Source organism: Natrix helvetica (genome assembly GCF_964273705.1).
Source record: "Natrix helvetica genome assembly, chromosome: Z".
NCBI classification, from domain to species: domain Eukaryota; kingdom Metazoa; phylum Chordata; class Lepidosauria; order Squamata; family Natricidae; genus Natrix; species Natrix helvetica.
The window spans coordinates 25,714,198-25,742,040 of NC_138554.1; the positions used below are offsets into that span (position 1 = coordinate 25,714,198).

General features: G+C 43.4%; 1 protein-coding gene across 1 annotated transcript in view; it reads right to left on the bottom strand.

Moving 5' to 3' along the window:
- Positions 1-3,240: 3,240 nt before the first annotated feature.
- BCAT2 (branched chain amino acid transaminase 2) overlaps positions 3,241-27,843 on the bottom strand; it is a 29,696-nt gene continuing 5,093 nt past the window's right edge. The window contains exons 2-11 of the mRNA XM_081970789.1: positions 19,268-19,336; positions 18,605-18,805; positions 16,729-16,839; positions 14,657-14,776; positions 12,680-12,843; positions 10,898-11,040; positions 8,392-8,477; positions 6,607-6,747; positions 6,437-6,511; positions 3,241-4,089 (exon numbers count right to left, since the gene is read on the bottom strand). Coding sequence (XP_081826915.1) covers positions 4,048-4,089; positions 6,437-6,511; positions 6,607-6,747; positions 8,392-8,477; positions 10,898-11,040; positions 12,680-12,843; positions 14,657-14,776; positions 16,729-16,839; positions 18,605-18,805; positions 19,268-19,336 — 1,152 coding nt within the window. The 3' untranslated portion in view covers positions 3,241-4,047. The remainder of the gene's footprint in view (positions 4,090-6,436; positions 6,512-6,606; positions 6,748-8,391; positions 8,478-10,897; positions 11,041-12,679; positions 12,844-14,656; positions 14,777-16,728; positions 16,840-18,604; positions 18,806-19,267; positions 19,337-27,843) is intronic.

Genomic DNA, 27,843 nt, shown 5'->3' on the forward strand with positions numbered 1-27,843 from the left:
ATGAGCTTAAAAATTACTGCTTCCAGATATGGCATTCTTCTGAATAACTCATTTGAGAAATTTACAGTCAGTTTAAACCAGGACAGGCAGATGTTAGATTTCAAGGTATTGGCAGATCTCTGGATGGTTGGATGCAATTCAGAAAAAAATACTTGGTTTCTAATGAATGTAGATAAAAATATTCTCTTCTGCTTAAATTACTCAGCTGAAGGAAGGAATTTTGGGGCATAACCAAAAATGAATTTTAATGCATGAGGACCATGGTCTATTTTGGTCTAGACTCTAGAGCTTAAAACATTATTGCTGAACCCAAATAAATCTATTATCTTGTACATTTTAGGATAGCAAATAATGAGCTTATAATAATATTTAAAGAGGTATTTCTTGAATGTCAGTCTACATCTGGTGTACTGTGTTTCCCCGAAAATAAGACAGAGTCTTATTTTCTTTTGACCCCCAAAATAAGCACTTGGCCTTTTGGGGAGGTCTTATTATTTTTGAGGTGCAGGAGGCGAGAGTGGTCACCTCATGGCTGCTGCTGTTGCAATATTTTGGGGGTGGGCTTATTTTCAGGGGAGGGCTTATTTTAGCGCATATGCTCAAAAGCCTGATTGGGCTTATTATCAGGAAAGGTCTAATTTTCAGGGAAATAGGGCAGGTGTCAGCTCATCTTCCATTCCTTTACCTTTTTCCATTATTCCTTTCATCTTTTTCTGTTTTAAAAAAAAACACAACAAAACTCCAGTGAAATAAATGAGTTGGGAATATCTACACAACTTTTTGGCTGAAAATACTAAAATCCTTCCATCTATCCCACCCCAGGTTTTACAGAGTTCCAAAAGGCACTGGACATGCACCATATATTATGGGCAATGTGGTTTGCAAGGATAGCCGTTTCCTTTATCTCTTCCTAGCAGATGCCAGAATCCTTCTGAAGTTATATCCTTAGGAGAGTCATCATCTCCACAAGTTGGGAAAATTGTAATTTTACTCAGAAATCTCCAATGGCAGGTTCCAAAAATTTTCTGTTTCCCAATGTTCAGAGATCCGTTTGTTACACGATGCGTATAAAGGTCTTCTTAATCCTAAATCACATGTCTGTTTCCAACCTGAATTATTTTATGAATCCCGTGCTATAATATCAACTCTTCACTGGTCAAGAACAAACTTCAGAAAAAATTTGCAGATAGAGAAGCTGGAGGGAAGTGGACCTCTCAGCCCAGCGAAATTCCTTTTTTTTTTTTTTTTGATAATCACATTTTTTTTAGTACTTTTCTTTTGGGTTTACTTGACCAAGATCACAGATTGACCTAGCCAGCACATTTGGATTAATGTACTCAAGTGAAGCAGTTGTTAGATGAAACATCACAACTTTACCACTTAGCAACAGTAACTCCAGTAGTTCCCACTGCAGTCATTAGGTGAGAGCCATGCCATTGTTAGATGAGGACCTCATTCGCCTCCAATTCACACAGCCTCACAAAGGGCCAGCGGCTGTCTTGGCTTAACTAGTAGCAGAAGGAAGGAAACACAAGCCGGCAGAGGGCAGCGGATATTGGCAGGGATTGGCAGCAATGGCAGGGGTAGGGCAACCATAGAGGTGTGAGGGGAGATAGTTGGGGGGCAGCTGAGTGTGGGCAAATTTCAATAGAAACCATTCCAGTACAATTGGATCACCTTAATGGCTACCAGGCTAGGAAAAACGCTGTCCACCATCACCCTTAGTCCCCTACTACTCCAAATTCCCTTTCCACACCAGTATCTAGCCTTAGCAACGGCCAGCCAATAACATTGTTTTCTAATAATGTCTAAAATGAACTTCTAGAATTCTTCCTGGAGGGTGCTTTGCAGTACACCAATTTTCTTTCTTTCTTTTTAAATTAAAAGATCTAATAGTCAGAGGAGACAGCCTAGTAGGTACCAAGTGTGATCCCCAGCTTTATGGGATATGTGTATTACAGGTAGTCCTCGACTTACAGCAGTTATTTGGTGACCATTTGAAGTTACAACTTAGGACCATTTTTCACAATTACGACCACTGCCGCATTCCCACGGTCACATGATCAAAATTCAGGCGCTTGGCAACTAATGTATTTTTGGGAGTATAAGATGCACCTTTTTCCCTCAAAAAAGAGGGTGAAAACCTGAGTGCATCTTACACACTGAATAAAGCATTTTTGGCATACCGAAACCCCGCTCCCTTTGCAAAAATGGACGTACAGAGGGTTTGGGAGGCTTGCAATGTGCTTACGAGCTGAGGAGGGCAAAAAAACAGCAAAAAACAGGCCTTTTTGCCCCACCACCACCGGGGAGCATTCTACAAGCCTCCCAAACCCTCTGCATGCCCTTTCCCCTCCCCCCCCCAAAATGGCCTGGTTTTTGCTAGTTTTTGCCCCCCCCCCAGACTCTAGGAGCACTCTAAGAGCCTCCCAAAGCTCTGCATCCCCCCCCCTTTTTTTTTTTTGCAAAAAATGAGGTATGCAGAGGGTTTGGGAGGCCTGCAGAGTGCAAAAACGTTTTTAAAAAATTTACCTCTTCAAAATAATGGTGCATCTTATACTCCGGTGCGTCTTATAGTCTGAAAAATATGGTAATTCATATTTATGATTATTTCAGTGTCCTGGGGTCATGTGATCCCCTTTTGCGACTTTTTGATAAGCCAAGTCAGTGGGGAATAACGGTGTTACTAACTTAACAACTGCAATGGTTCACTTAACTGTGGAAAGAAAGGTCATAAAACGAGGGGAAACTCATTTAACAAATGTCCCACTTAGCAACAGAATTTTTGAGCTCAACTGTAGTCGTAAGTCAAGGACTTGTCTGTGAAACCCTAGTGATAATGCAGAAAAAAAATGTTTTTTTTCTGCAAGGAATCTTTAGTCCAGAAAAGCTTTGTTGAAATCACTGGCTGAAAGAATTCTGGTAAATCATCACATGATTTAGAATTATTATACACCACCCACACTCTCTTCTCATGAGGTGGGCAGCTATATAAATTTGATAAACAAACAAACTCTCCCAAACCACATTGCTTATAGAACTGCTGTTTTTAAACCTTAGCAACTTTTTAAGATGTGTCAACTTCAGCTCCCAGAGTTCCATATTCACCTAGCTGGGAAATTCTGGGAGCTGAAAGTCCACACTTCTTAAAATTGCCACAGTTGAGAAACACTAGAATAGACACTGTTTACCACACAGAACAAGAAAGTCAGAAATGGATGGCAGGAGCCTTCTCCAAGATGCAGTTTAATCTTGTTTATTTATTAAATTTATATGCCATCCTTCTCGCTGTCACATCTCTTTTGAATCATTTTCCACCTTAAAAAGCCAACCATGGCTGCAAACTGTAGCTCCGGGTTAATTCTGAAGATTTAAGGCTCCTTTTATCTATCCAGCAGATTTAACTTTAAAAAGTGAAAAGTCATCCACACAAAACAAGAATTTCACGTTTCTGGAAATGTTCCGGTTTAAGATACAGGAGCCAAAATTTTAAATTTTGGCCCCATTCACAAATATACCAAAATGAAAAAAAAACTTTTATAAGAGCAATATGATTTAGATTACACTTTTTTTTAACATGTGCTTCTACATGAATTCAAGCGACTATTTTTTTTAAAAAAAAATTGGCAATCATGCACATGAAGTATTAGAGCTTTGCGTACACCCCACATTCCTTCGTTTTCTCCCACTCCTCTCAATATTGCACTTAAAAGCAAAAAGCAGCCGAGTTTTGGAGTGGAGAGAGAGAGAAGCAGAGCAAGCCACTTGAAGTCCAAAGCATTGTTTCCATCGCAAAGAGGTTGATCTGGTATTCTTCCTGGTCCTAGATCAGGGCAGGCCTTCCTGGTGTGGAGTGTTTCGCAGCCATAAAGGGCCTGGGTTTATATCAGGGAAACTGTAGTTTTCCCAAACCAGGCAGTGATTCAGTCAAAGCTCCGATCAAACGGAAGGCAAAATTGGAAAAGCTTTAGAACCATGTCATAAATACAGCTGTGGTGAAGAGAGTGAAGCTGAACAAGAACAGGAAAAAGTCAAATCCCACGGTCTTCAGCAAATCACCTGGGCCCAGTCACTTGGGGTGCGTCCGTACTGCGAAGGACCCAAAAAAATACAGTCAGAGTTTGTGGTTGTAACCTCTCAAAATATTAAGCAGAGGCAGAGCTAATCCAAATTTCCTTCCCCACCACCACACACACACACACACACACACACACACACACACACACACAGACACACAGACACACACACACACGCTACAAGCAATGATGTGGAAATATTGTCACTTTTTCAATGCAGACCAGATTTTCTTTCCCAAGAACTTGGGTTACTGTTGTTGGAATAATTGATCTTCACCCCACTTTTTATTTCTTATTTTTAAAGGGGTGTGTGTTTCAGCTACTCATAAAATTTAACTAATTTTAGGGGTGCTAATTTACTTCAAGTGTGTCTTAATTCCTAGAAATGCGGGAGGGAGAAAATTAAGAACTACTATCCCATATAGGTAGTCCTCAACTTAGGACAGGATTACTTAGTCATTGTACTTATGACCTGGTTCCAAAATTTCAATGGCCGGTATTCCCCTCACAGTCATGTGACCCATGTTTCAGATGCTTGGCAACCAACCCTCATTTTGGCAGGTTATTAGTTTGGTGTAACGGTTAAGGCATCAGGCTAAAATCCACGAGATGGTGAGTTCTAGTGCCGCCTTAGGCATGAAGCGAGCTGGGTGATCTTGGGCCAGTCAATCTCTCTCACCCCTGCAAAGGAGGGGATGGCAAACTACTTCTGAAATCTTGCCCAGAAAGCTGCAGGGACCTGTCCAGGCAGGCTTTCTCGGGTGTCAACATTGATACAAAGGCATACAACACAGACATTCCATCACAAAGCCATTCTGCCCTCTGGTGGCCCAATTGGGGAAAGATGGGATAAGCACAATTCTTGCTTTCATTTTGAAGTAGGGGCCTAAAAATGAAAACTAATCTAGGACTATACATCAAAGTAACTTAGTAATTTTAATGTGAACTTACAGAGTTTTCTGTTTGTGAATCTGTATATTGGGATGCCTAGGGACCCTATTTTACTGTTTTGATTTGGTATTTACTTATGTCTTAGTATAGATAAGATCTATTTTTCCCAATAACAACCACCATGTGAGGATATTTGGTATGAGAGGGATTGACTGGCTCAAAGTGACGTTTGTGGCGGAGAGTGAACCAAAACCTGGGTTTCTCCACTCCTAGTCAAATACTTTATTAATAACACCACACTGCTTGGAAAGAGAAAACAGATTACTTCAATTGTGTAAGGTGCATTCTTTGTATCCCCAGGATTGTCCCAATCAGATGTCAAGTTACAGTACACGCATATCAATGGTGAGTTCCTACCGGTTCTGACCGGTTCAGCCGAACCGGTAGTGGTTTGGCGGCCTGGGTCACCGGAACCAGCAGCAACCCAGGCCTGCCATGCCCCCGAATCGGTTCTCCCACCTTGTTTTTGGCTTCTGCGCATGTGCAGAACAATTTTTATTGTACTGTGCATACGCATTCACCCACGAGCGAACCGACAGTAAGTGGCTGCCGGAAGCCACCCTGACACAGATGGTTCACTCAAAGAATCTAATATCCAGGACAGGAAATTGCTGGTCTTCTTTCATCTCTATGCTTGCTAATCCTGATTCTGCTTATTTTCTGAACCTCTCTATTGCAACAAGATGGTGCCATTTCTTTATACCGTACTTTTCGGAGTACAAGATGCACTCCGCCCCCCTCCAAAAAAAAGAGGGTGAAAATGTCGGTGCATCTTATACACCGAATACAGCAATGTTTGGCCTCTCAAAACCTTGTTCCATGGGTCTCGTTTTCGCAAAAAATGGGCCCATTTTTCACAAAAATGGGATGCGCAGAGGGTTTGGGTGGCCTGCAGAGTGCTCCTGGGGGCTGGGGAGGGTAAAAATGGGATGCGTGGGGGATTCGGGAGGCCAAAAACAGGCCCGTTTTTCACAAAAATGGGATGCGCAGAGGGTTTGGGAGGCCTGCAGAGTGCTCCTGGGGGCCGGGGAGGGCAAAAACTTTTTTTTTCTTGTTTTCCTCTTCAAAATCTTGGTGCGTCTTATAGTCTGAAAAATACAGATACTTTCTTTTTCTGCCCTAAGAGGCCACAAGGACCAAAGCCAGAGATAGTGTGATGTCCCCGGAAAAGCCCATCTAGCATCCCAAGAATCAGCATGGAAATGTTTTGTTTTTGACAGAGGATATGAGGAAAAGTAGGGCCCTTTTGCCTTGCCAAGGCTGAAATGCAACAAAATGCTGAAATAGGTACTTTTTCAAATGCAAATCGATGCAGAAAAAGGACAGAGTCAATTTAAAACTGGAAATGTGAAAAACCAAGCAAACACAAACTGTCAGATCTGTTTTCTGTCTCCCGCTAAGAATTTTACCTGAATATCTGTCAACTCCTTCAGAAACCGCTTTGCAATCTCAGGTCCATTTTCCATTGTGGGGATATGATAATTCTGCACCAAGAGAGAGACAGAAACCCAGTTTGTATCGAGAAGAACACAATAGATGTAAGGAAACCAGAAAGTTGGGAATGTCCCATGATTCTCACCTTGCCCTGATAGAGAATTCTGTCCACGGGACATACCACACAGGCTGTGCCTGAGCCAAATATCTCCTTCACTCTTTTCTCCTCCAAGCCTTTAATCAGGTCAGACATGGTGATTGTTCTCTCAGAAATCTTGAATTCCCCCTGGGTAGAAAGAGAGACAAGCACATTTAAATCCTGCTGTCAGCTATTTTATAAAATGTAGAAAGATCGAATTTTGAATGAAGGCAAATATGCGTCCCAGGATAACGTTGCAAGATTGAATCTGGGTCGGTCACCGGGATCAGCTTTCGGAAGGAAACAACAGCCAATTGCCAGCCATCAACACACAAATCAACCACGTAAAACACCACATAGCAACCCACATATTCCAGTAGAGAGAAGTTCCCTCAGGGTGGGCTCCAGCATGAGTCTGAAATCTTGCAAGAGTAAACCTCTGGTCCCGGTGACCGACCCAGATTCAATCTTGTAACTGAATTTTGAGTCCAATCCACCTATTTCAGAACCAGTTCTTGGTTGCACTGCACAGGCGTCTCAGAGTCAAGCCGTTCTATCTTCAAAGATAGAATCTTGGGGATAGAATCTTGGGGATTGCTGCCAATCAAGGAAGGCTAGGGACCAGTGGCCCCTGGAATCTCCTTATCCCACCACTGCCAATTAGGGTGGCAAGAAGGTTAAACATTTGTAGTAAAGCTTCCTACCGTGTCAAAAACATTTGAAAATGATCCTGTACGATCAACGATCGATGTAATAGTTATTGTTATTCAACAGCACAAAAAGATCAGGAAAAAAAACCCCATTCCGCTAGCACCAACAGAGTGAGGAAGTTTCTGCAACTTTGCAATCAATCTTTTTTTGTATGCTAAAAGTGAAGGGTGCTTCAGTTGTAAAGTGGCAACCACTGTTTTGACTTCTTTGACCTCCCACCCCACCCCCATCCCCAAACATCTTCACATCCCATCCTTTGGCCACCTTGGAAAAATCCCAACCGTACTCCCTTTTACAATATTGCTCTTTTATGGCCCTAAGTCACCCCACCAAAATGTAGAATGTGACTCTCTCCTTAACTCAGGATTTGACATCAACAACAGCCTTATTTTTATCCAGCAAATTGTTCTCTCTGCTGCTCTCTCCATTCATTCTTGAGTGCAATAATGAATACTAAAAAAGAAATTTTACAAAATAAAAAAACCCTCCCTATCCAGAGGTGGGCTGCTGGGGGTTCGCATGGGTTCGAGTGATCCTCTAGCTAGGATTCTGCCCAGTTCAGCAAACCCCCAAATGTCATCCCTGACTGTGCCCTCCTGCCCCTCCCTGGAGTTTCCACGTGGCCCGTTCATCATGCCAGGTAAGTGCAGGGCCCGCGCAGAGGCTCTGGAAGCGGGGGGAACCGGGCCTACAGGAGGTTCTGGAAGTCCGGAAACAGCCTCCGGAGCCTGGGGGAAGCGGTTTTCGCCCTCCCAAAGGCTCAAGGAAAACCTCCAGAGCCTGGTGAAGACAAAAAAACAGTCTACCAGAAATTCCGGAAGTGCAGAAATGGGCCTGTTTCCAGCCTCCGGAGGGCCTCTGGGGCCCTGGGGAAACAGTTTTTGCCCTCCCAGAGGCTCAAGGAAAGCCTCTGGCATCTGGGGAGGGTGGAAAACCCCCTCCCCCCTGCCGCCGTGGTGCAGGAGGCTCACTAGGTCATGCCCACCCAGCAACGAGGCATCAAATCCATCGCTGCAATTTTTGAAGCCCACCCCTGTCCCCATCAGGTGGCAGGGATACCCCACACCTCTGTATACTCACCCATTTGCGGGCCAAATCCAGAAGGCTTTGTCGTATCACACCGGGTAAAATGATTCCATTAAGTGGAGGGGTGACCAGCTCCATCTCTGAAAAGTGGACATTATAGTTACACATTTTCCAGGGCTAGCTACATGTTATAGCACTAAAATATTTCCGAAACTCCAAAAGGTGTAATTAACTGAGGGGAGGAAATGCAATTATAATTAAAAGAGAAAATCATGTCTGTCAGCTTTAGAAACATAACATAACTTCTTCTGGATACAACCACTAACTATGTTTAATCAGAGAAGAGCAACAAAAAATATACATGTATTATTTTCATAAATGATAATGGGATAATATTTAATATACATTCTACCAGACTTTCAAGAGATTTAATTTTTGGGAATGTGTAATACAGCAACACTTACATTAAGTTTTCCTTTTCTTTTTAAATTATTTAAAATTTCAGACCAAGGATAGTGATGGATGGATGGACGGATGGATGGATGGATGGATGGAGATGATGAATGGATATAGGTAGTTAGGTATTTTTTGGAGTATAAGATGCGCCTTTTCCCCCCTAAAAGAGTGTGGAAATGTTGGTGCATCTTATACATCGAATGCAGCCATTTTTGGCCTCCCGAAACCCTGACCCCCGGATCCCATTTTTGTGAAAAATGGGCAAAAACCAGGGGTGTTTTTGCCTTCCCCCACCCCCCAGAAGCACTCTACAGGCTTCAGCAGGACTGGGGGAAGGGGAAAATGCCCCCATTTCAGTGAAAAATAGCGTTTTTGCCTTACTGAAGCCTGCAGAGTGCTCCTGGGGGCTAGGCGAAGGCAAAAACGTTTTTTCTTATTTACCTCTTCAAAATAATTCTACATCTTATACACCAATGCATCTTATAGTCCAAAAAATATGGTAGACAGACAGACAGAGTGAGCGAGCAAGCAAGCACCAAAGATTAAGGAATATTAACTAACTAATGTGGCCATTTTTCTTGATTGATTAGTTTTACTGTGCATACATTTGCATCTGGGAAATAAAATACAAGCATTGATTTACGATCACAATTGGGGCCAGAATTTCCATTGCTAAGCAAGGCAGTTATTAAGTGAGTCACGCCCGATTTTACGATCTTTTTGGCCATGGCTGTTAAGCGAATTACCACATCATTAAGTGAATCATGTGGTCGTTAAGTAAACTCGGCTTCTCCCATTGACTTTGCTTGTTGAAAGCTGACTGGGAAGATCACAAATAGTGATCTCATGACTCCAGGAACTGCAACCGTCGTAAGTACATGCTGGTGGCCAATTGCACCTGAATTCTGGTCACTGCAAGGGTTGATGGGCTCCTGTTGCAAGTCACTTTTTCAGTACCGTTGTAATTTCAAATGGCTATAAGTCAAGGACCACCTACAGGACTAAAGGAAAAACTCAAACACATTTTTCCTGATGCCTCTGGCACACTACTTGTATCATGTTAAGAAGTGACACCTTTTCTCTATGGCACAAGAAAATAAAGCGACTTGTCATTTTGATTAAGTACTTGCATTGAGTACAGTATTAATTTAATAAGTTTAAAACCCATAAATCCAGAGAATGCATGGCTTGGTTGCTAAGATATTTTTAAAGACTCATCAATGTTGCCTTCTCGTCCTTCTCCACCTCCCTGCAATGATGGGTGTCTGCAGGAAAGTGGCAAACGAAAAATACATATCGTGACACAAATTTGTATGCAGTAGCACGATGCAAATATGAAAGGACAGGGGGCGGTGTGTGTGTGTCTACATTTTGGTGACAACCATTTCATCATTGCATAGGGAATCCTGGGCTTATGACTAAGTCACTATCAGACTGTTATTCAAAGTTAGGTTGGGCCCCTCCCGAAAAATACATAACCCAATCTCAACATGACAATGGCTACAATACCACCTCTCCAGTCACATGATCACATTTTGGACATTTGGCAACTGGCTCACCTTTATAGACGTTTACAATGTCCTGCAGTCACACAACCACAATTTTCCACATTTTTTGCCTGTTTCCAGCATTTACTTCTGGTTCACGGCAAAAAACATCCATTGGGTATAATGAATTCACTTCATGACCACAGCATTCAGTTAACGAACTGCCATTAAGCATATTATAAAGTTGGGCCCAGTCCCATGGTGACCCACTTAATGACCACAAGAAATTACAATTATAATTCCAGGCTCAATTGTGGTTTGTAAGTTGAGGACTAACTGGAAGTTAGGAAGAGGTGCCTATGCACCACCACCCCCAATAAATATATCCAGGATATGAGAAGAAAAGATAGAACAATTTTGGATGAAAAACCAAGACAAGTTTTTTTTTGGGGGGGGGGGAAGGGAGGGGGGGAAGTGAAGGAATTTCCCTAATGGTAATTTATTTTAGGAATCAGGAATTAATGTTTAATACACTGAATCAACCTTACCACAGGACCATGTCCCCATCAAAGCCCAAAACAATGGATCCGCCACTGCCCAGAGATAAAATTCCTTACCTCCCTCTCGGTCCTTCCAAAACAAGAAAATGTTCATGGTCCCAACTTCAGTGAGTTGGTGGTCTTCGCCATACAGCCACAAAACCTGCTGGCAACCCAATTTGGCAGCCTCTCCTTGCACGTATATGGTGGGGCCGTAATTGCTAAGGGACGAAATAAGAGCAGGACAAGACTCTGATCGGATACAAAGGCATTTACCCAGTGACCAAAATGGAGGCTAAGCCAGCCTGAAAGACCAAAAGGGGAAGGCACAAGCGATGGACGATCAAACGTAATCAGTGGAACAGAAGTTGCCTCCAGAAGTTGTGAATCCCCCAACACTGGAAGTCTTTAAGAAGATGTTGGATAGCCGTTTGTCTGAAACGGTATAGGGTTTCCTGCCTAGGCAGGGGATTGGACTAGAAGACCTCCAAGGTCCCTTCCAACTCTGCTATTGTATTGTATTGTATTGTATTGTTGTATTGTATTGTATTGTAGTGTAGTGTAGTGTAGTATAATATAGTATAGTATAGTATTGTATTGTATTGTATTGTATTGTTGTATTGTATTGTATTGTAGTGTAGTGTAGTATAATATAGTATAGTATAGTATTGTATTGTATTGTATTGTAGTATAGTATAGTATAGTATAGTATAGTATAGTATAGTATAGTATAGTATAGTATAGTATAGTATTGTTGTATTGTATTGTATTGTATTGTATTGTATTGTAGTGTAGTGTAGTGTAGTACAGTACAGTACAGTACAGTACAGTACTGTATTGTATTGTATTGTATTGTACTGTACAAGGGCCTCTGCCATGTTGGGAAGAGGCAGCCACAGGGCTCCTCTAAATACCTGGTTGAGCATTCCCAAACTGTTCGCCTCCCCAAAACCTTTCCTCCAGCCAAGGTCTGGTTGTAGTTACTATATTCCTGTGTATTTTGAAAAATGGACCACTGTTTAAGTATTAAAACAGGGGTGGAATATCTATAGCCTGCCTCTGGCAATCCTCACTTTTTTCAGTGTCACCCAATACTCTGTAACAGAATAATTGAGTTGGAAGGGATCTTGGAGGTCTTCTAGTCCAATCCCCTGCTTAGGCAGGAAACCCTCTACCTTTTTAGACAAAGGGTTGTCCAATCTCTTCTTTAAAACTTCCAGTGTTGCAGCATTCACAACTTCTAGTTGTTCCACTGATTAATTGCTCTAACTCTCAGGAAATTTCTCCTTAGTTCTAAGTTGCCTCTCTCCTTGATTCCAGCAACCATTCTTTATGTTTTAGCCTCCAGTCCCTTAATTATTTTGTTGCTCTATGAAATTGAAATATGTTGGCAAATTGGCAATTTTCAGGGGTAAAAATTTCCCCCTTTTGAAAAATAAAATAAATAAAATAAGTTAAAATATAAACGTTATGGTTTTGCTAGGGTTAGGGAAAAGACTGTATTATGGGGAGGAACCTTACCCCATTTTGACACACACACCCCAACCTCTCCAGTATCACCTTATCACAAATTCCTGCAATCATCAAGGGCTTAAATGAAATTTAAAAACAAAAGAAGTCAAATTCTTGTCTCAAGGAAAATGTCCCATCTCCACAAAACAAATTGGGCTGAAGTAGCCTTGCTCTACCTATTCGCCTTCCAGAACTGTGGACTTCAAGACCCAGAATTCCCCAGGCATTGCCAAGAATGTTAGGAGGTGAAGTTCGCCCACTTGGAAAATGTCCACTTTAGAAAAGTCTGACTTAAAACTGCCAAGTTTCATCCACCCACTTAGGTTAAAACAGAAGCCCTAGACTTACCCGCCTAGTTTGCAATTGCCAACGCCACCTATCCAGGCACGGACAAATTGGGGATCAGCTAAGAGGGAAACGGGATTGAAGCTTCCGGTGGTAAAATAAGGACCCACAGGACCCAAGATTACAAAGAGCAGCGCGTGACTGGAAATGGAGACCCCCAAGGAAGGCTGCAGAAGGCAGAAGGGGAGAATGCCACATAAGAGGCTGGTCAGCAAACGTGATTAGAATCGGCAGATTTATGAAGTCTGGAAGTTGTGTAGTGGTAGCTCGACTTCTTTCCTTTTTGGTTTGAAATGGCCCTCCTAATCAGGGGTGGGATTGAAAAACATTATCAACTGGTTCTCTGCCTGGTTGCTGGGGGGGGGGCTACTCGGCCTCCTGCACCACAGCAGCAGTGGGGGGCGTTTTCGCCCTCCCCAGGCTCCAAAGGCTTTCCTCGAGCCTCTGGGAGGGCAAAAACGGCCTCTCATGGGCTCCAGAGGCCCTCTGAAGACCGGAAACGGATCTTTTCCGGATTTCCGGAAGGCCCATTTTCCACCCTCAGAGAGCGTCCGTGTGGGCTCTGCACTTACCTGGCATGATGAACGGGCCACATGGAGACTCCTGGGGGGGGGGAGTTTGTGGGGCCAGTTCTACCGGTTTGGCAAACCAGATGCAAAATTAGCATCCAGTTCGTTCGAACCGATCCGAACCAACTGAATCCCATCCCTGATCCTAGTTGACTTGCTCAGGGTGAAGAAACTACCGGGATAAGCAGCGGAACGTGTCAAACCCAAAAGAAAATAAGTTCATGACACAGCTTCCAGACAACTCTACACGGATGGCTGGGAATCTTCATTGACAGATTTATCAAAGCAGCAACTGGCCAGTTTTGTCAGCTGAGAAGCTAAGCAAAGCCAGGCCTACTCAGTGATGGAGAGTCAGACTACCCGTTATCCACAGGCCAGAGGGAGAAGTTCCAAAACAATGTGGAAAATTGTACTGGCAAACTATTTCCATTCTCTGGCCAAGATTACTGCGTGAAGCTAACTTCAGCATCTCCAGAAACTGAGATGGACTGAAAGGAGATTCAATTTTTTAAACACAGTTTCTTGTCTCTCCACTGTACACCTAACTGGACTGACTTACTACTGAGATAGAGCTCGCCCAACGTAAGTCATAATGGTCATAAAATGGATTGATCATGTGACCAATACAATTTTACATCTATTTTTTTTGCAGCAGTCATTAAGAGGCCGCTGCAATCATAAAGCAGCCACCACGGTCATTAAGTGAATGCCGCAGTCATTTGGTGAACCAATGGTTTGCAATGGGTGCAGTTTTGCTGAAAACTAGAAGTAAATGCTAGTTTGGGGCAAAATCATCATAAAACATGGTGATGTGACTGCCGGATGCTGCAGATAGATCTGGATGCAGCCCATTTACTAAATGGGCAAAGTTTGGTCGGGTTTATGACTGGGGGGGTGGGGGAGGGGGGGGAACCGTCAAAACTTTGAAACTCGGTCATAAGTAGCCCTCTGATAGGTCTGTCATAATTTCAAAAGGTCACAAAGTGACTGGCCGTACGTCAGGAACTTTCTGTAAAAACATAGAGACTGTATTTACACATGCTAATCTTGGTTAGTTTTAAGCATCGCTAGCTTTTATGGTTTACAATGTGCTCACCCAACCTATTTGATAGGCGAATGGAGTACATGGTTAAAATCCATAAAAATGGTTCGTTTGGTACTGAAATTAATGAGTTAAACAAGAACGAAAGGGAGAAATAGGAAACGTAAACGTAAACTTAATGACATTATTTCTGAATCTATCTATCACCTTGTTTTGATGAAAAGGGGTCAGATTTTGGAAATCAGAAGGAACATAAGCAAGGAAAGAACAACATTTGAAAATGACAACCCCGTTTAAGTAACTGTTAGGGTTAGATTATGGAAACCCCTGCTGCCTAAAACGTCTAAAATTGGAAGCACTCCTACCCACCTCGGTGCCAATCAAGATGGGGCGGATGTAGAGACTGGCTGTGCTGGAGTGTGGGACCCAATCTTGGTCCACCCGGATCAGCTGCCGGATGCATTCAAGCAACTCAGACTGATCAAAAGCCTGCAAGAAGACGAGAACACGATGCTGCTGCTGTTTTTCCTTGCACAGAGAATAAAATACCCTGCTGGACACCTTGAAAGAGCCAGCTAGATAGAACAAAACCCCATCTAGTCTCTGGCATCCCTTCCCCCATGGGAACAGGGAGACACATCTGGGAAACCCAGAAGCAAAGCTTGGTAGCCATCCGTGCCTTCTGCTCACAGCTCCCACACAGCTTCCATTCAGAAGCATCTGATTCCGAAGGAAACACGTTACTGTCCTTACGGTACTTACAGGACAATATTTTTCACTCCTTCCTATAAGATGCGACCAGAAACTATTTTTCCTTCCACTTCATATTCTCATCACCTGATAGGGCTGTGATGGCTAACCTATGGCACGCATGCCAAAGGTGGCACGCAGAGCCCTCTCTGTGGGCACGCACGCCATCGTCAGCTGATCTTCTGGTTTCCAACCAGCTGGTCTTTGCGGGCATTGAAAAACAGCCAAAAAAGCAGCCAAAAAAAAAAAAATCAAATGTTTTTGGCTCGAAAAACGGCCTGAAAATGGCCAAATAAACAGTCTGAAAAGGGCCCCAAAACCGGTCAAAAAACAAGCAGATGATCTTTGAGTTTCCTGTGCTCTGGTGCACGTGAAGACCAGCTGGCTGACGCATATGCGCATGCTGAAAACCCGAAAACTAGCTGGCCGGCACACACATGCACTCTGGCCAGCTGGTCCAGGTTTCTGGTGAGCAAATGAACATGCATTCCAGCTGTGATAGTATCTCGTTCTCGCAGCTTGTGGGTTGTATTCCGAACGTTTCATTCCCAGGCTAGATAACATCTCCAGCGGAGTGTAGGGGATCTGCTGAAGATGTTACCTGGCCTGGTAACAAAATGTTTGGAAACCAACCCACAAGCTCGGTGTTCTGACCTAGGCTTCCCAAAAGCACGAAGCCGACTCCTTGTCCTGATAAAACCCCTTTTATTTAGTTTAAAGTGAATTCCTCTCCAGCAGGGTCCCGGCCAAGAGTCTTTCAAGAGATTTCACAACTACAGACCTTTATCAGGCTTGGAGAGCTGCCAGGCTGATATCTTCCAAACGCCACTCTGTAGCAGGCAATACTTGGCAAGAAGTCAGGAACAGATCTTCATCCTAATGAATTGAACTAATTGTCTCCTGCAAACTTCCCTCCCCTTTCGCTCCTCTTTATTCCCTATGGGAGGGGCCATTCACCGTCCACCTGTGGCTTTACTCCTGAGTCGACCCTTGTTATTTAGCGGTTCCCTTCTCCTGGCAGCTCTGCGCATGCACATACTGGGAACAGGCTCCAGCTGTTCTTCTGCCTCACTGATATCCGAAGGCAAGTGATAACTGTCAGATGGCCCTGGTCCCATCTCTGCCTCTGACACAGACTCCAGGACTGGCCCATGTTCCTCCCAATTGCCCGAATCTGCTGCCAGATCCACTGGCCGCTGGCAGGCCACAACATTCAGAGAATGTACCTTCACCCTCATCCTTACACCTGAGCTACAGATATTCGCCACTATTGCATAGTAAGAGATGTTAAAAGCATTAGAAGTTGCTTCCTACTAAGCAAATGATGGAGTTACCTTGATTAAAATACGTCTCATACACATGCCACTTCTCCATATTCATATACCAACTACCTGGGTGGAAACTATGATGTCAGGAAGCCAAATAACAGAAGTACACTAAATTGGGGTCTATTTCAATCCCCCCCTCCCCAAGGTTGCAGGGGAAGGCTTCACCCAGTCTTTCTTGAAATATATTGGGAGGGTGTCTAAGTATTTTCAGTCCCTGGGTACTTCCTTTTAATTGAACTCAAGTTGAAATCTTTCAGTTCCAGGGTTCCATAGATGGCCTCGGGAGAAAGATCATAGCTTAAAACATAGCTGATCCTGGATTTAGGGCAAGAGAGAGAATAAGAGGGTGCTCCACATACTCACAGGCAAGCAAGCTCGAAGAGAGGATTGTAACATGCGATTCATGTTGAGCATGGGACGAAAAAGCCGGATGCGCTGATCTGAGCCCCGGAAAGCTTTCATTCCTTCAAAAAGCTAGATAAGGACAGGAGGAAGGGGGAGATTAAAACAAATTAAAGTGAATTATGTGGTAGAGATCATCTACTGATACATGAGCTGGGCTTAAACTTTAACAGGTTAATGAAACACAATGGCTTTATTCATATGACCTTATTATTATGGCTTGATGCAAAGATGGGCAATTAACATTTCCCCTACAAGCTATTTTGGCAGATCACAGACCTTTGGGACAACCATGATCTGGATGATTGAGAATTTCCATTGACATCCCAGAACTCTCTTTGGCTATGCAGAGAACACTGTTCCGCTGTGCCTCATTGATCTTCCAGGAAAAGAAAAACCAATTCCCAGCCCCAACGTAGTCATTTGCCCATTGTCTTCTGTCAGGTTTCCCTTCATCCCCAATGTTAAATACTTGGTTTAACATTCACAGATCATCCTACAATTATTTTCCCCCATAACACTGAATCAAAAATTAGGCAAGCCCATTCTAGCCTAGACCTCAGTTTTCAATCTTTGTAGATGCTGAGAACAGACACCAGACCAGAAAACTAGACGGATATGTCCATGAAGTCATTAAGCTTCATCTTCAAGATTTTACTCCTATTGATTTATGGAGTGCCGTGAGAATCTCCCTATTAAACACTTGTGTAATCCAAAATTAATATGTGAAGAAGATAGATACCATTTTTCTGAATTCTAATAACGGTACGACCCATTAGATCCATTAATCAACAAAGATTTCTAGGACTTGAATCTTTATTCTGAGCTATCTCATGAAGAGTAACCGCTTAACCCAACAATGTAATCTATCTTTTTCCCAATTTGGTAGATTCTAGATCAGGGGTGTCCAAACTTGGGAACTTTAAGACTTGTGGACTTCAACTCCCAAAATTCCCCAGCCAGCCATGCTGGCTGGGGAATTCTGAAAGTTGAAGTCCACAAGTCTTAAAGTTCCCAAGTTTGGACACCCCTGTTTTGATGGTCAGGAATGCAAAGAGATGCGGTTCTCTTGCATCCAGATTACGTAAAACTAATCTAAGCCATCTTAATTCTCTCCCTTTTCAAAAGATTCTTTTCAATATTTCTCTCTGTGATTGGTTGAACACATCAAGCTAAGCTTGCTGTATTGTGTGAACCCAGCTTTTATGGTTTATAAATCATAGTGCTCAAGAGAGGGATCAAACATCTCATCCATCTTTTGTCCCTTTGGCACGTCCACAAGAGATCTAAGCCCACACCTTGAATTCCGTTGACTTTTATCTACCGCTAATTTGCTTTGATAGTTAGTCGTTCAGATTTTTGTAGCATATAATAAACCTATATTCATTTGCACTGCCTGGATTCCTGATTTCCTATACCAAGTCCAGGGTATAGTGAAGGGGTATAAAATCTGATCGTATTGCAGGCTGTATTGTGACATATCAGCCGTATTGCGATGTATCGGGATGTTTTTTGCCTTTGTAGAGCCGGGGTGGGTGTGGCCTGTGCAGGCCTGTGTGCGGCCTATGCAGGCTGTATCCAGCCCAAGGGCCACTAGTTTGACAGGCCTGGTATAGTGCATGTATGATCAAAACCAACTATGGTTTGATAACCCATAGCCTATATACGAGGACCATCTCTAATCTGTCATATTCCCAATCCTTCGTTGGCTCCATCCACCCTTCATCATCTCCCTGTTGTCTATCATACATCAAGTCCTGACATAAGAACCCTTTCGAGGAAGGAGAAGAAAAATGGAGGGTGTATATCTGTAACTCTTTAGATGGGAAACCATTACCTCCACTGAGTAATGCAGGGCTGAAGAGGCTGGGTGCAGAGAGAGATTCTGGAAAGGTTTGATGTGCGGTTTTCCCCAGCCATTTTCTTTGCTCCACTCCACAGTGAGCATATGGTCCGTGAAATGTTTCCCAAAGACCAGCTTGCTAGAATCTGGTTTGGGCTTTAGATGTTTGTTCAATTCAATCTGGAGATCTGAGGCCTGGAAGAAATGCAGGGTCATTCACTCGGCTTTCCCCCCTTCCGCCCCCTCAATGTCAAATTAAAAATCGAAAGTTACCTCAAACTGGGTTTGTGGGTTTATATTCTACCCACCTCTCCCCAACATGGAACAGATTCCCGTCATTGGGGTGTGAAGTGACGGTGTGAAATTTTCTGTTTCTGTTTCTATTTCTGTTTATTTGGATTTATATGCCGCCCTTCTCCAAAAGGACTCAGGGCGGCGTACAACATTAAAAAACACACATCCCAAAGTTAAAAAAATTATATACATATCCAAAAAAACCAACCAAATTTAAAAGACAATACATTTAAAATAAGTTAAAATTAACAGGCCAGGCCGGCTTGCTGGAAAAGCCAACTTTTTAGGGCGCGTCGGAAGGACCGGAGGTCAGGGATTATGCGAAGCTCCGGGGGCAGCTCATTCCAGAGGGAAGGTTCTCACCTTGAACGTAGTACTGTAAAATCTCTGAGGAGCAAGAAGTAGAAAATCTCCAGCTTTTCCTCTCAAAATCTAGAAGGAAATAGGGGGAAAAAATTAAAAGTCTGAATGAATCTCTTGCACCCGGAATAGGGAAACGGTCCTGCAAATATCCTTCTCTAAATTACATGACTTAAGCAGCTGTGCCTGAAAAATCTCTAAAGCAGATGTGCAGGTGTACTTCTTGATTTGCTTGTCAATTACCCTGGAGCTTTCCCCATTTTAGGGAAAGAACCATTGTAAAAACTAAGCACGTGTTTTGCTGCGTGCAAGTGACCTTGAGACTGAAATCTCCTTCTGGTTAAAATCATCTCAAACAGTTGGCTGGGAAAGACTATTTTGTCCCCAGTATCTCTGGAGAAGAAACACAGTTATTCAGAATAGGCACAGTGAGCAGATGGTCCACTGGCTAAATTAAGGCAGAACATTTAACAAAATGGCTAATCATTAATGCTGTTTTCCAACCCACGAACAGGCGTTTGTGTGCCCAGTTCTAATTTCAAAAGACGGTGATTGGTTTTAGAGAACTGTTAGAGGATAAATGCCAATAGGCAAACAAGGAAACAAAAAACAAATTGCTTCATTTGGTTTTCATTGAGTCTCACCGTGGATACTAAAGATCTGGTTTTTATTTTTAAGTTTCAACTTCTTTATGGCTTGTGGTTAATTAAAAAGGTCAACTAAATTAAGGGCAATCACGTGTAGTCCTATTCCTCCTTTTTGTAACTGTTAGAGCCTTCACTGCCGAAGACTGCTGAAAACTGACAAGATTTGACCAGCTCAACATAACTCGTGTCTGGGGCAGCTGTGGTGGCCCGAGTGCTCTACTAGTGAAAATGGGCTCCCGATCTCCGTTTTCGGCTGCAACGGCCTCCTGCAATCCTCTGCCAATAAAAATGAAGCCCTCACGAGCTCCATTTTCGCTGGCAGAGGCACTGCAGGCCAGTCCTTTGCTGTTTCCAGGGTGGCCCCATGGGTCGAATCTAAGCACCCCGCGGATCTGGCCCCCAAGGCTAGAGTTTGACACCCATAGTATAGATCCTAAAATAGCCAAATCATGGTTTAAAAGCACACAAACAAAAACCTTCAAAACACTAGTCCCACTTACTTTCTACAATATCAAATATATCTCTTAGTAATCTATTTTTCCCTCCCTGGATTTCAAACTTGAGCCTCTTTCTACAGCAAGTATACTATGTCCACAACATTTAGCTGGTGTACTAATTTAGTAGTCAACAGGCCATTGGTCCGATGCAGAAACCTCCCGTGTTCAGATCAATCTCACCAAACCAGGTTTACTTGCAGTGAACTCAATGGAGCTTCCAACTTCACAAGGGAATTGGATTATAACTTCCAAGAGCTTTCTTTCATGGTTACCAAGGTAAAGGAAAATCACTTCCAGGTACTGCTGGGGAGGAAGAAGGTAAGGATAATGTACATGCAGAGAGACCCTAGTCTGCTAGGCCCATGTTTTTCAAACTTGGCACCTTTAAAATAGCAATATGTCTATGGAGATTCTCAATCATCCAGGTCATGGTTGTCCCAAAGGTTCTTTTTCAAGAGGCAACTGGACTTTCTGGTTTTTCTTTAAAGATGTTTTGCTCTTCAGCTGAAGAAGCTTCTTGGATGAGAAGCAAAACATCTTCAATGAAAAGCCATAGAAAGACCAGTTGCTTCTTGAAAGAGCACCTCTGGAGCAATAGCAATGGCTCTTAGACTTAGATACCACTCCAGAGTGCTTTATAAATGTCAACATATTGCCCCCAACCATCTGGGTCCTTGTTTTATTGACCTCAGAAGGATGGAAGGCTGAGTCAACCAGGATCGAACTCTTGGCTTTGGGAAGTTAGCCTTCAATATTGCATTCTAACCATTATGCCACTAGGGCTCATAATGCCTAGATTTCAAATCTCATAATTGCCCAGCCAATGCTGTGCTAGTGCAACCAAATGTCACAAATTCAGAAGTCCCCGATTTGACTCTGAGCTGTGCCACAGGTTCTTTAGATGCCTCCTTCAGAGTTTACTTTCAGCTTGGCCACCGTTAAAATACAGGCAATCCTTGACTTAACGACCAAAACTGGGACCAGAATTTCTGTTGCTAAACAAGATGGCTGTTAAGTGAGTTACACCTGATCTGGCAGCTTTTTTGCATGGTTGGCACTTTGGCAGGAAAAAACCAAACACATAAGTATAGAATAGGCGGGACCTGGCTCAACAACTATGCCTGTGAAAGGAATCTTAGTCTCCTAGTGGACTGTCACTTAAGGATGAGCCATCAGTGTGCTGCAGATGCCAAAAAAGCCAATGCAGTCTTAGTCTGCATCAACCGAGGGATATCATCAAGATAGTATCGCAATATACTGCACTAGTGAGGCCATATCTGGAATATTGTGTACAGTGCTGGTCACCATGATACAAAAACGATGCTGAGACCTTTGAGTGTGTGCAGAGAAGAGCAACAAGCTGATAATGGTCTGGAGACTAAACATAGTAGGTATGTCCAGCGGCTATCAAAGAGAAGGATTAGGGGCAACACAATAACTGTCTTCTAATCCTGGAGGGGCTGTCATAGAGAAGACAGAGTTGACTTATTCTCCAAAGCACCAGATAGAAGGACAAGAAGCAATGGGTAGAAGCTCATTAAAGAGAGATCCAATCTGGAATTAAGGAGAAATTCCCTGAGAGTAAGAACAATTAATTAAGGGAACAGTTTGCCTCCGGAAATTGTGGATGCTCAATCTTGGAGGTCTTCAAGAAAGATTGGACAGCCATATGTGCAAGATACAGTAATATCTTCTCCCTTGGGCAGGGTGTTGGACTAGAAGACCTCCAAGGTCCTATCCAGCCCTATGATTTTATAATTCTACGACTAGAACTCACAGTCTCCTAGTTTCTAGCCTGGTGCCTTAACCACTAGACCAAACTGGTCCTCTCATTCACAGATGTCTCATCCAGGATGATGAAAGGAGCAAGGAGATAGATTACAACTACATCTGGAGGGCTACAGATTCCCCACCTCTGGCATAAGACACTTGCAAAAATCTTAACACTATGACTATTACCTAATTTCCAGTGGTGGGTTCCTACAGTTTTAGATTGATTTGGTCAAACTGGTAGTGGTATGGTGGCTTGGGTCGCTGGAACCGGCAGTGACCCAGGCCTGCCACGCCCCCGAACCGGTTCCCCAGTCCCTTCTGCCATCGCCAGCATGTTTATGTGCATGCACAGAACAGTTTTCAGTCAACTGTGCATGCGCAGCAATACGCGGCGGGCGCACACGTGAGCGAAACGAGCAGCATGCGCACAAAACGCCCTCTCAGCGAACCGTTAGTTAACCGGCTAGGAACCCACCGCTATTAATTTCCTATATCTCCATCTAAAAAGACCACCAGAAATAGAAGAGCTTCTCCCCAGCAAGACATCAGGAGGGTTGCAATGCAAACACCCAGTACCAAGAGTCTCAGTGACACAATTACCTTCCTGCAGCGTGAGTTGTTCAGCTAAAATCTCTGCACTGATCCAAACAAAAGACCTAGCATTCTTAAGCAAACAACTTCAGTTAATATGTAATCCACAAAGACAAACAGGAGGGGGGTAATGGGAGAGCGGTGGGTGACATCCCATTCTGGTTGTGTTGTGGGTAGGGGAGACTTTTGCCCAGTTCTGTATTATTTGTCCTGCCTGGGCTGAGCGGCACAGTTTTTGGAAGAACAACCTACGCCAGTTTTCACTGGCAAAGCCCATGCACAATTGACGAGGCAGGCATGGGAAACGTTATTTCTGCAGAGATGAGTTTCTGCCAATCAGAGGCTGGAGCAGATTTCCCCCCCCCCCCTCTCCTTTCAATCTGGACTGAACTTCAACCCTGTTGAATCACAACTGACAAGAGCCTGGATGCAAACTACATCAGAAGGAAGAGGCTGCCATGACTAAAACGTTCTCTTCGGGAAAAATAAAACTGCAGCTCTCACTGGTGACGGAAACAAGGGAAATGAAAACAAGGTAAGTCTGCATGAATCTGGGAAGCAAAATCATTACCTTTTCTCTTCCCATCTGTCCTGTCTTGTCCTGCCTTGATTGGGAATTGTGTAATTTGTTAGAAAGTGAGAAAGCAAAGAGAGGTTTCGGGGCTTATGCAGAGAAAATAAACAATGGTGCAAGTAAAAAATGTTGTATGAATTCCTAACGGTAATTAGGATTGATTAGGATTAGCTAACAGTAATTAGAGATTACAGGAGTTCCCAAAGTGGTTTAAACTGGTTGGAAATTCTGGGAGAAATTGTTCCAGTTCATCTTCGGATTATTTCATTGCAGCAGGAGGTATTCAAGGTTCCAAATAAACTTTAAAGTAAAGAGAGATGATTTGCAGAAGAGATGCAAAGGTAGGATTCATACCTTGCACCTCTGTGTAGACTTCAACTCCCAGAATTCCCCAGTCAGTCTTGCCACTTTGGGAACTCCTTGCTTGCTGGGGAATTCTGGGAGTTGACTTTATGCATCTTCAAACAGCCAAGGTTGAAAAACTCCACCTTACACTACTGCAGTGTTTCTCAATCTTGGCAACTTGAAGATGTCTGGACTTCAACTCCCAGAATTCCCCAGCCAGCATTCGCTGGCTGGGGGATTCTGGGAGTTGAAGTCCAGACATCTTCAAGTTGCCAAGATTGAGAAACACTGCACTACTGTAAGCTATACTTTAACAACAGTTAACAAGCTACAACTCGCGGAGTTCACACATCACACAATGCTGTAAATGACAAACCATGGCTTAGAGCAGGGGTGGGTTCCTCCTGGCATTACTACCGGTTCAGAGGCCAAAAAATTTTGTGCGCCAGTGAAGCAAGCACACGCATGCAAATTTACACTTAAAAAGGTCTGTGCACGCACACAAAATTAAACAAGGGGGGAAACTTTTTCAATGTGGATTGTTCTGCGCATGTGCAAAACAGAAAACTAAGATGGCGCCGCCGAGGATAGAACCGTTACAGTCATGTGTCTGGCTGAGTTGCTACCTATTCGGCTGAACCGGTCGGAACCCACCTCTGCCTTAGAGATCGTAAGAGCCCTGTGGACAAAGCATGTGAAGATAATGTCAAATAGTTCACATGATGGCTGAGGGTGATATGAGGGACACTAAAATCAAAAAGTACCACAGTGCCTCAATTAAACTGCTAAACAAAAAATGTATTAAAGCTACTCTGGATTTTGACAGACTGCATTTAACAAAATAACAGAATTGGAAGGGACCTCCTTGGAGGTCAGTGACGTGCGGTGAGGTTCATGGCTGGTGAGGCTGGTGACGTCATCAGGAAGGCGGGCAATGGGACCACGTGTGCTAGAAGCTGAGGCTGCCTCAGCCTCCAGCACACGTAATCCCATTCCCCACCTTCCTGAGCGTGCTCCGCCGGCTCCGCAGTCCTCGAAAGCAACTGGGGAACGACGAGAACCTTCCCCCAGTCGCTTTCGTGGCTTCGTCATCGGGGAGCGCCGACAACATTTCTGCCTCCGCAGCTCGCGGGCGTGGATGGACGGAGGTAGCCAGAGTGGCGCCGAGGCAGTCTGGCGGGCGAGCGACCGAGGATCAGGCAGCCTGATCCTCCATCGCTCGCTCGCTCTTTCGTCTGCCCGGACCACCTCGGCGTCGCTCTGGCTACATCCGGCCGGCCGCGCCCGGGAGCTGCGGAGGCAGAAATGTTGTTGGCGCTCCCGGATGACGAAGCCACGAAAGCGACTGGGTCTCCGCAGCTCCCGGGCGCGGCCAGACAGATGTATATAATATTATATTATATATATATGGTATATAATATTATATACTATTATTTCATGAAGAGAGGTGAGGCTCTGCCTCCCCTGCCTCCCCTGACCGCACGTCCCTGTTGGAGGTCATCTAGTCCAACCCCCCCCTTCCAGACAATTGGCTATCCAGTCTCTTCTAAAAATTCTCCTGTGACAGGGCACTCACAACTTCTGAAAGCACGTTCTGTTTGTGATTGATTATGATGGATAAGCTGAAAGCAGCTGACCCAAGTTTATCTATTCAATTTCCTTGAAAAGCAGGAACTCTGATCTCCCACCCCTGGTGAGTAAAGTCCAGTCTTCTACTGAGATTAGGTTGACCTGCGGTTTTGAAAAACCGCCAGAGGAACTACAAAGCTGGAGTGACAACCTTTAGGGCTGAAGTTCAACCCTGAGATTTTTTTAAAAGATTGCAAGGACGAAGGGGGTGAATCTGATTCCCTTCCCAAAGGAAAGGCCACAGCCTTGCCTACTTCCCAGGATGATTGTTGTGGAGGAAAAAAAATGGGGGAAAAGAAGCCACTACTCTGTTTCCCTGAAAATAAGACCTCCCCCAGATAATAAGCCCAATCGGGACTTTGAGCGCATGTGCTAAAATAAGCCCTCCCCTGAAAATAAGCCCTCCCTGAAAATATTGCACCACAGCAGCAACCAAGAGGTGACTATGCTCACCACCTCCTGCACCTCAAAAATAATAAGGCCAAGTACTTACTTCGGGGGTCAAAAGAAAATAAGACCCTGTCTTATTTTCGGGGAAACACAGTATGTAGATTGCCCAGAGGAAAAGCAGCATAAACTTAAATGAACAGACAAACTGAGAGGCATTAAGAACACCGAAGTGAGGCAAGAACAGCTGAGAAGCCACAATACCATTAATTATTCCATGCCACAACTGGATCACACACATACCCCCAAAAAGAGAGAGCCAATTTGCTTAATGATTAAAGCACTGGGCTAAAAAGTAAGAGATTGCAAGTTCAACTCATGCCTTAACTATAAAAGCCATCTCATCTCACAGAGGAGTTGTGGGAAAAATAAAAGGAGAAAGGCATGTTAAATGTAATCACTGACCTGAATTATAAGTAAATAAATACATCAATCAATCAATCAATCCATCAGACAGCTGAATTTAAAGAACCTTTCCTCTGGAGCCTCCCAAAACTTCTTTGGATCGATCAATCATCAGCTCAACAGATATTCCAAAGGGTGGCAAATTGGTTGGTAAGGAGAGTTTCTCTTTGCTTTCTTGCCTAAGCCTTTTCAACCAGGAGATGCCGTGGGACATTCCCTGGGCAAAACAAGTATTAAATCCCTGGGTTTTCCATGACAGGTTGTGGTTTGAAATCAGGTGGAAGAGAAGGACATGGGAAGCCTTATTTTTTAAGTTAAGTTGTAGTTCAAAATTTTTTATATTCATATAATTCTCTACTTTTACTGCAGTGTACATATCATGTGCAATATTTTCAGTTACATTGGCCACCAGGAGGCACTACGTTTCCTATTATGGGGGACACCTAGTGAAAGTGGTGTGTGCCTCCTGGTGGCCAATGTACAGTATTCCTCAACTTGCAACAGTTTTGTTTAGTGACTGTTCAAAGTTACAACGGGAGTGAAAATTGCGACCGATGACCATTTTTCACTGTTACGACCTTTGCAGCATCCCCATGATCATGGGATCAAAATTCAGACTCTTGGCAACTGGTTTATGACCGTTCCTATGTTCCAAGATCATGTGATCATGACCTTCTACACTCTTCTGACAAGCAAAGTCAGACTCATTTAACAGCCAGGCTATTGACTTCTCAACTAAAAGATTACACTTAACTTAACAGCTGTGGCAAGAAAGGTCGTAAAAGAGAGTAAAACTCACTTAACAAGTATCTCACTTAATAACAGAAACATTGGGCTCAATGGTGGTCGTAAGTCGAGGACTACCTGTAATTGCAAGCAATAGACTTTTAAGTACATTGTGCCAATATAAATCCAACAATGAATGGAAAGCATTTCTCCCCCACAACCTCCCCCCCCCCGCCGATATTAGAACTACTACCGACTTCCGCTCCTTCCGACAAAAACTTAAGACTCATCTGTTCCAATTAGCCGGCCTGGCCCACTTATAGTTCTACTCTTACCTCCTGGCAGATATTTTATTGGGGATAGTTTTTAGGGTAAATGTTTTTATAATTTTTACAATTTTAATCTAACTTAACTAAATTGTACAGTGAATCATTACTACCTCCTCCAGTCCTATATTTAATTTATTGATTTTGTATTTATACCATGTATATTTGTTGTTCAATTATTTTAATATGACTGTACACCGCCCTGAGTCTCTTTTGAGAGGGGGGCGGTCTAGAAATTGAATAAAGTTAAGTTAAGTTAAGCTCCACTGCAATGAGAGATTGTAAAGGTTTTTTTTTAATGTTGCAACACGACATCTTGGACTTCCAAAGGATAAGTACTCTCAAAAGATCTTTTTTGGATAGTGAGATAAAAGGCATATACAGTTAATACTATTTTAAAAAAATAACATGCAGGTAGGAGGTTTTGCCAGCTAATGGCATTTGAAAGCATGCAGAAAACTTGTTTAACAGTAGAGGGCAGCAAAAGCCAAACCAAATAGACAAGTCTTCCCTGCATAAAAGTATAATTTACACTCCATCTGATTTAATAGCTATAAACAACCACTTTCTTCCAGTTTTAAGAAACAGAGAGGTGGGACTGAACAGGTTATAAAAAGCC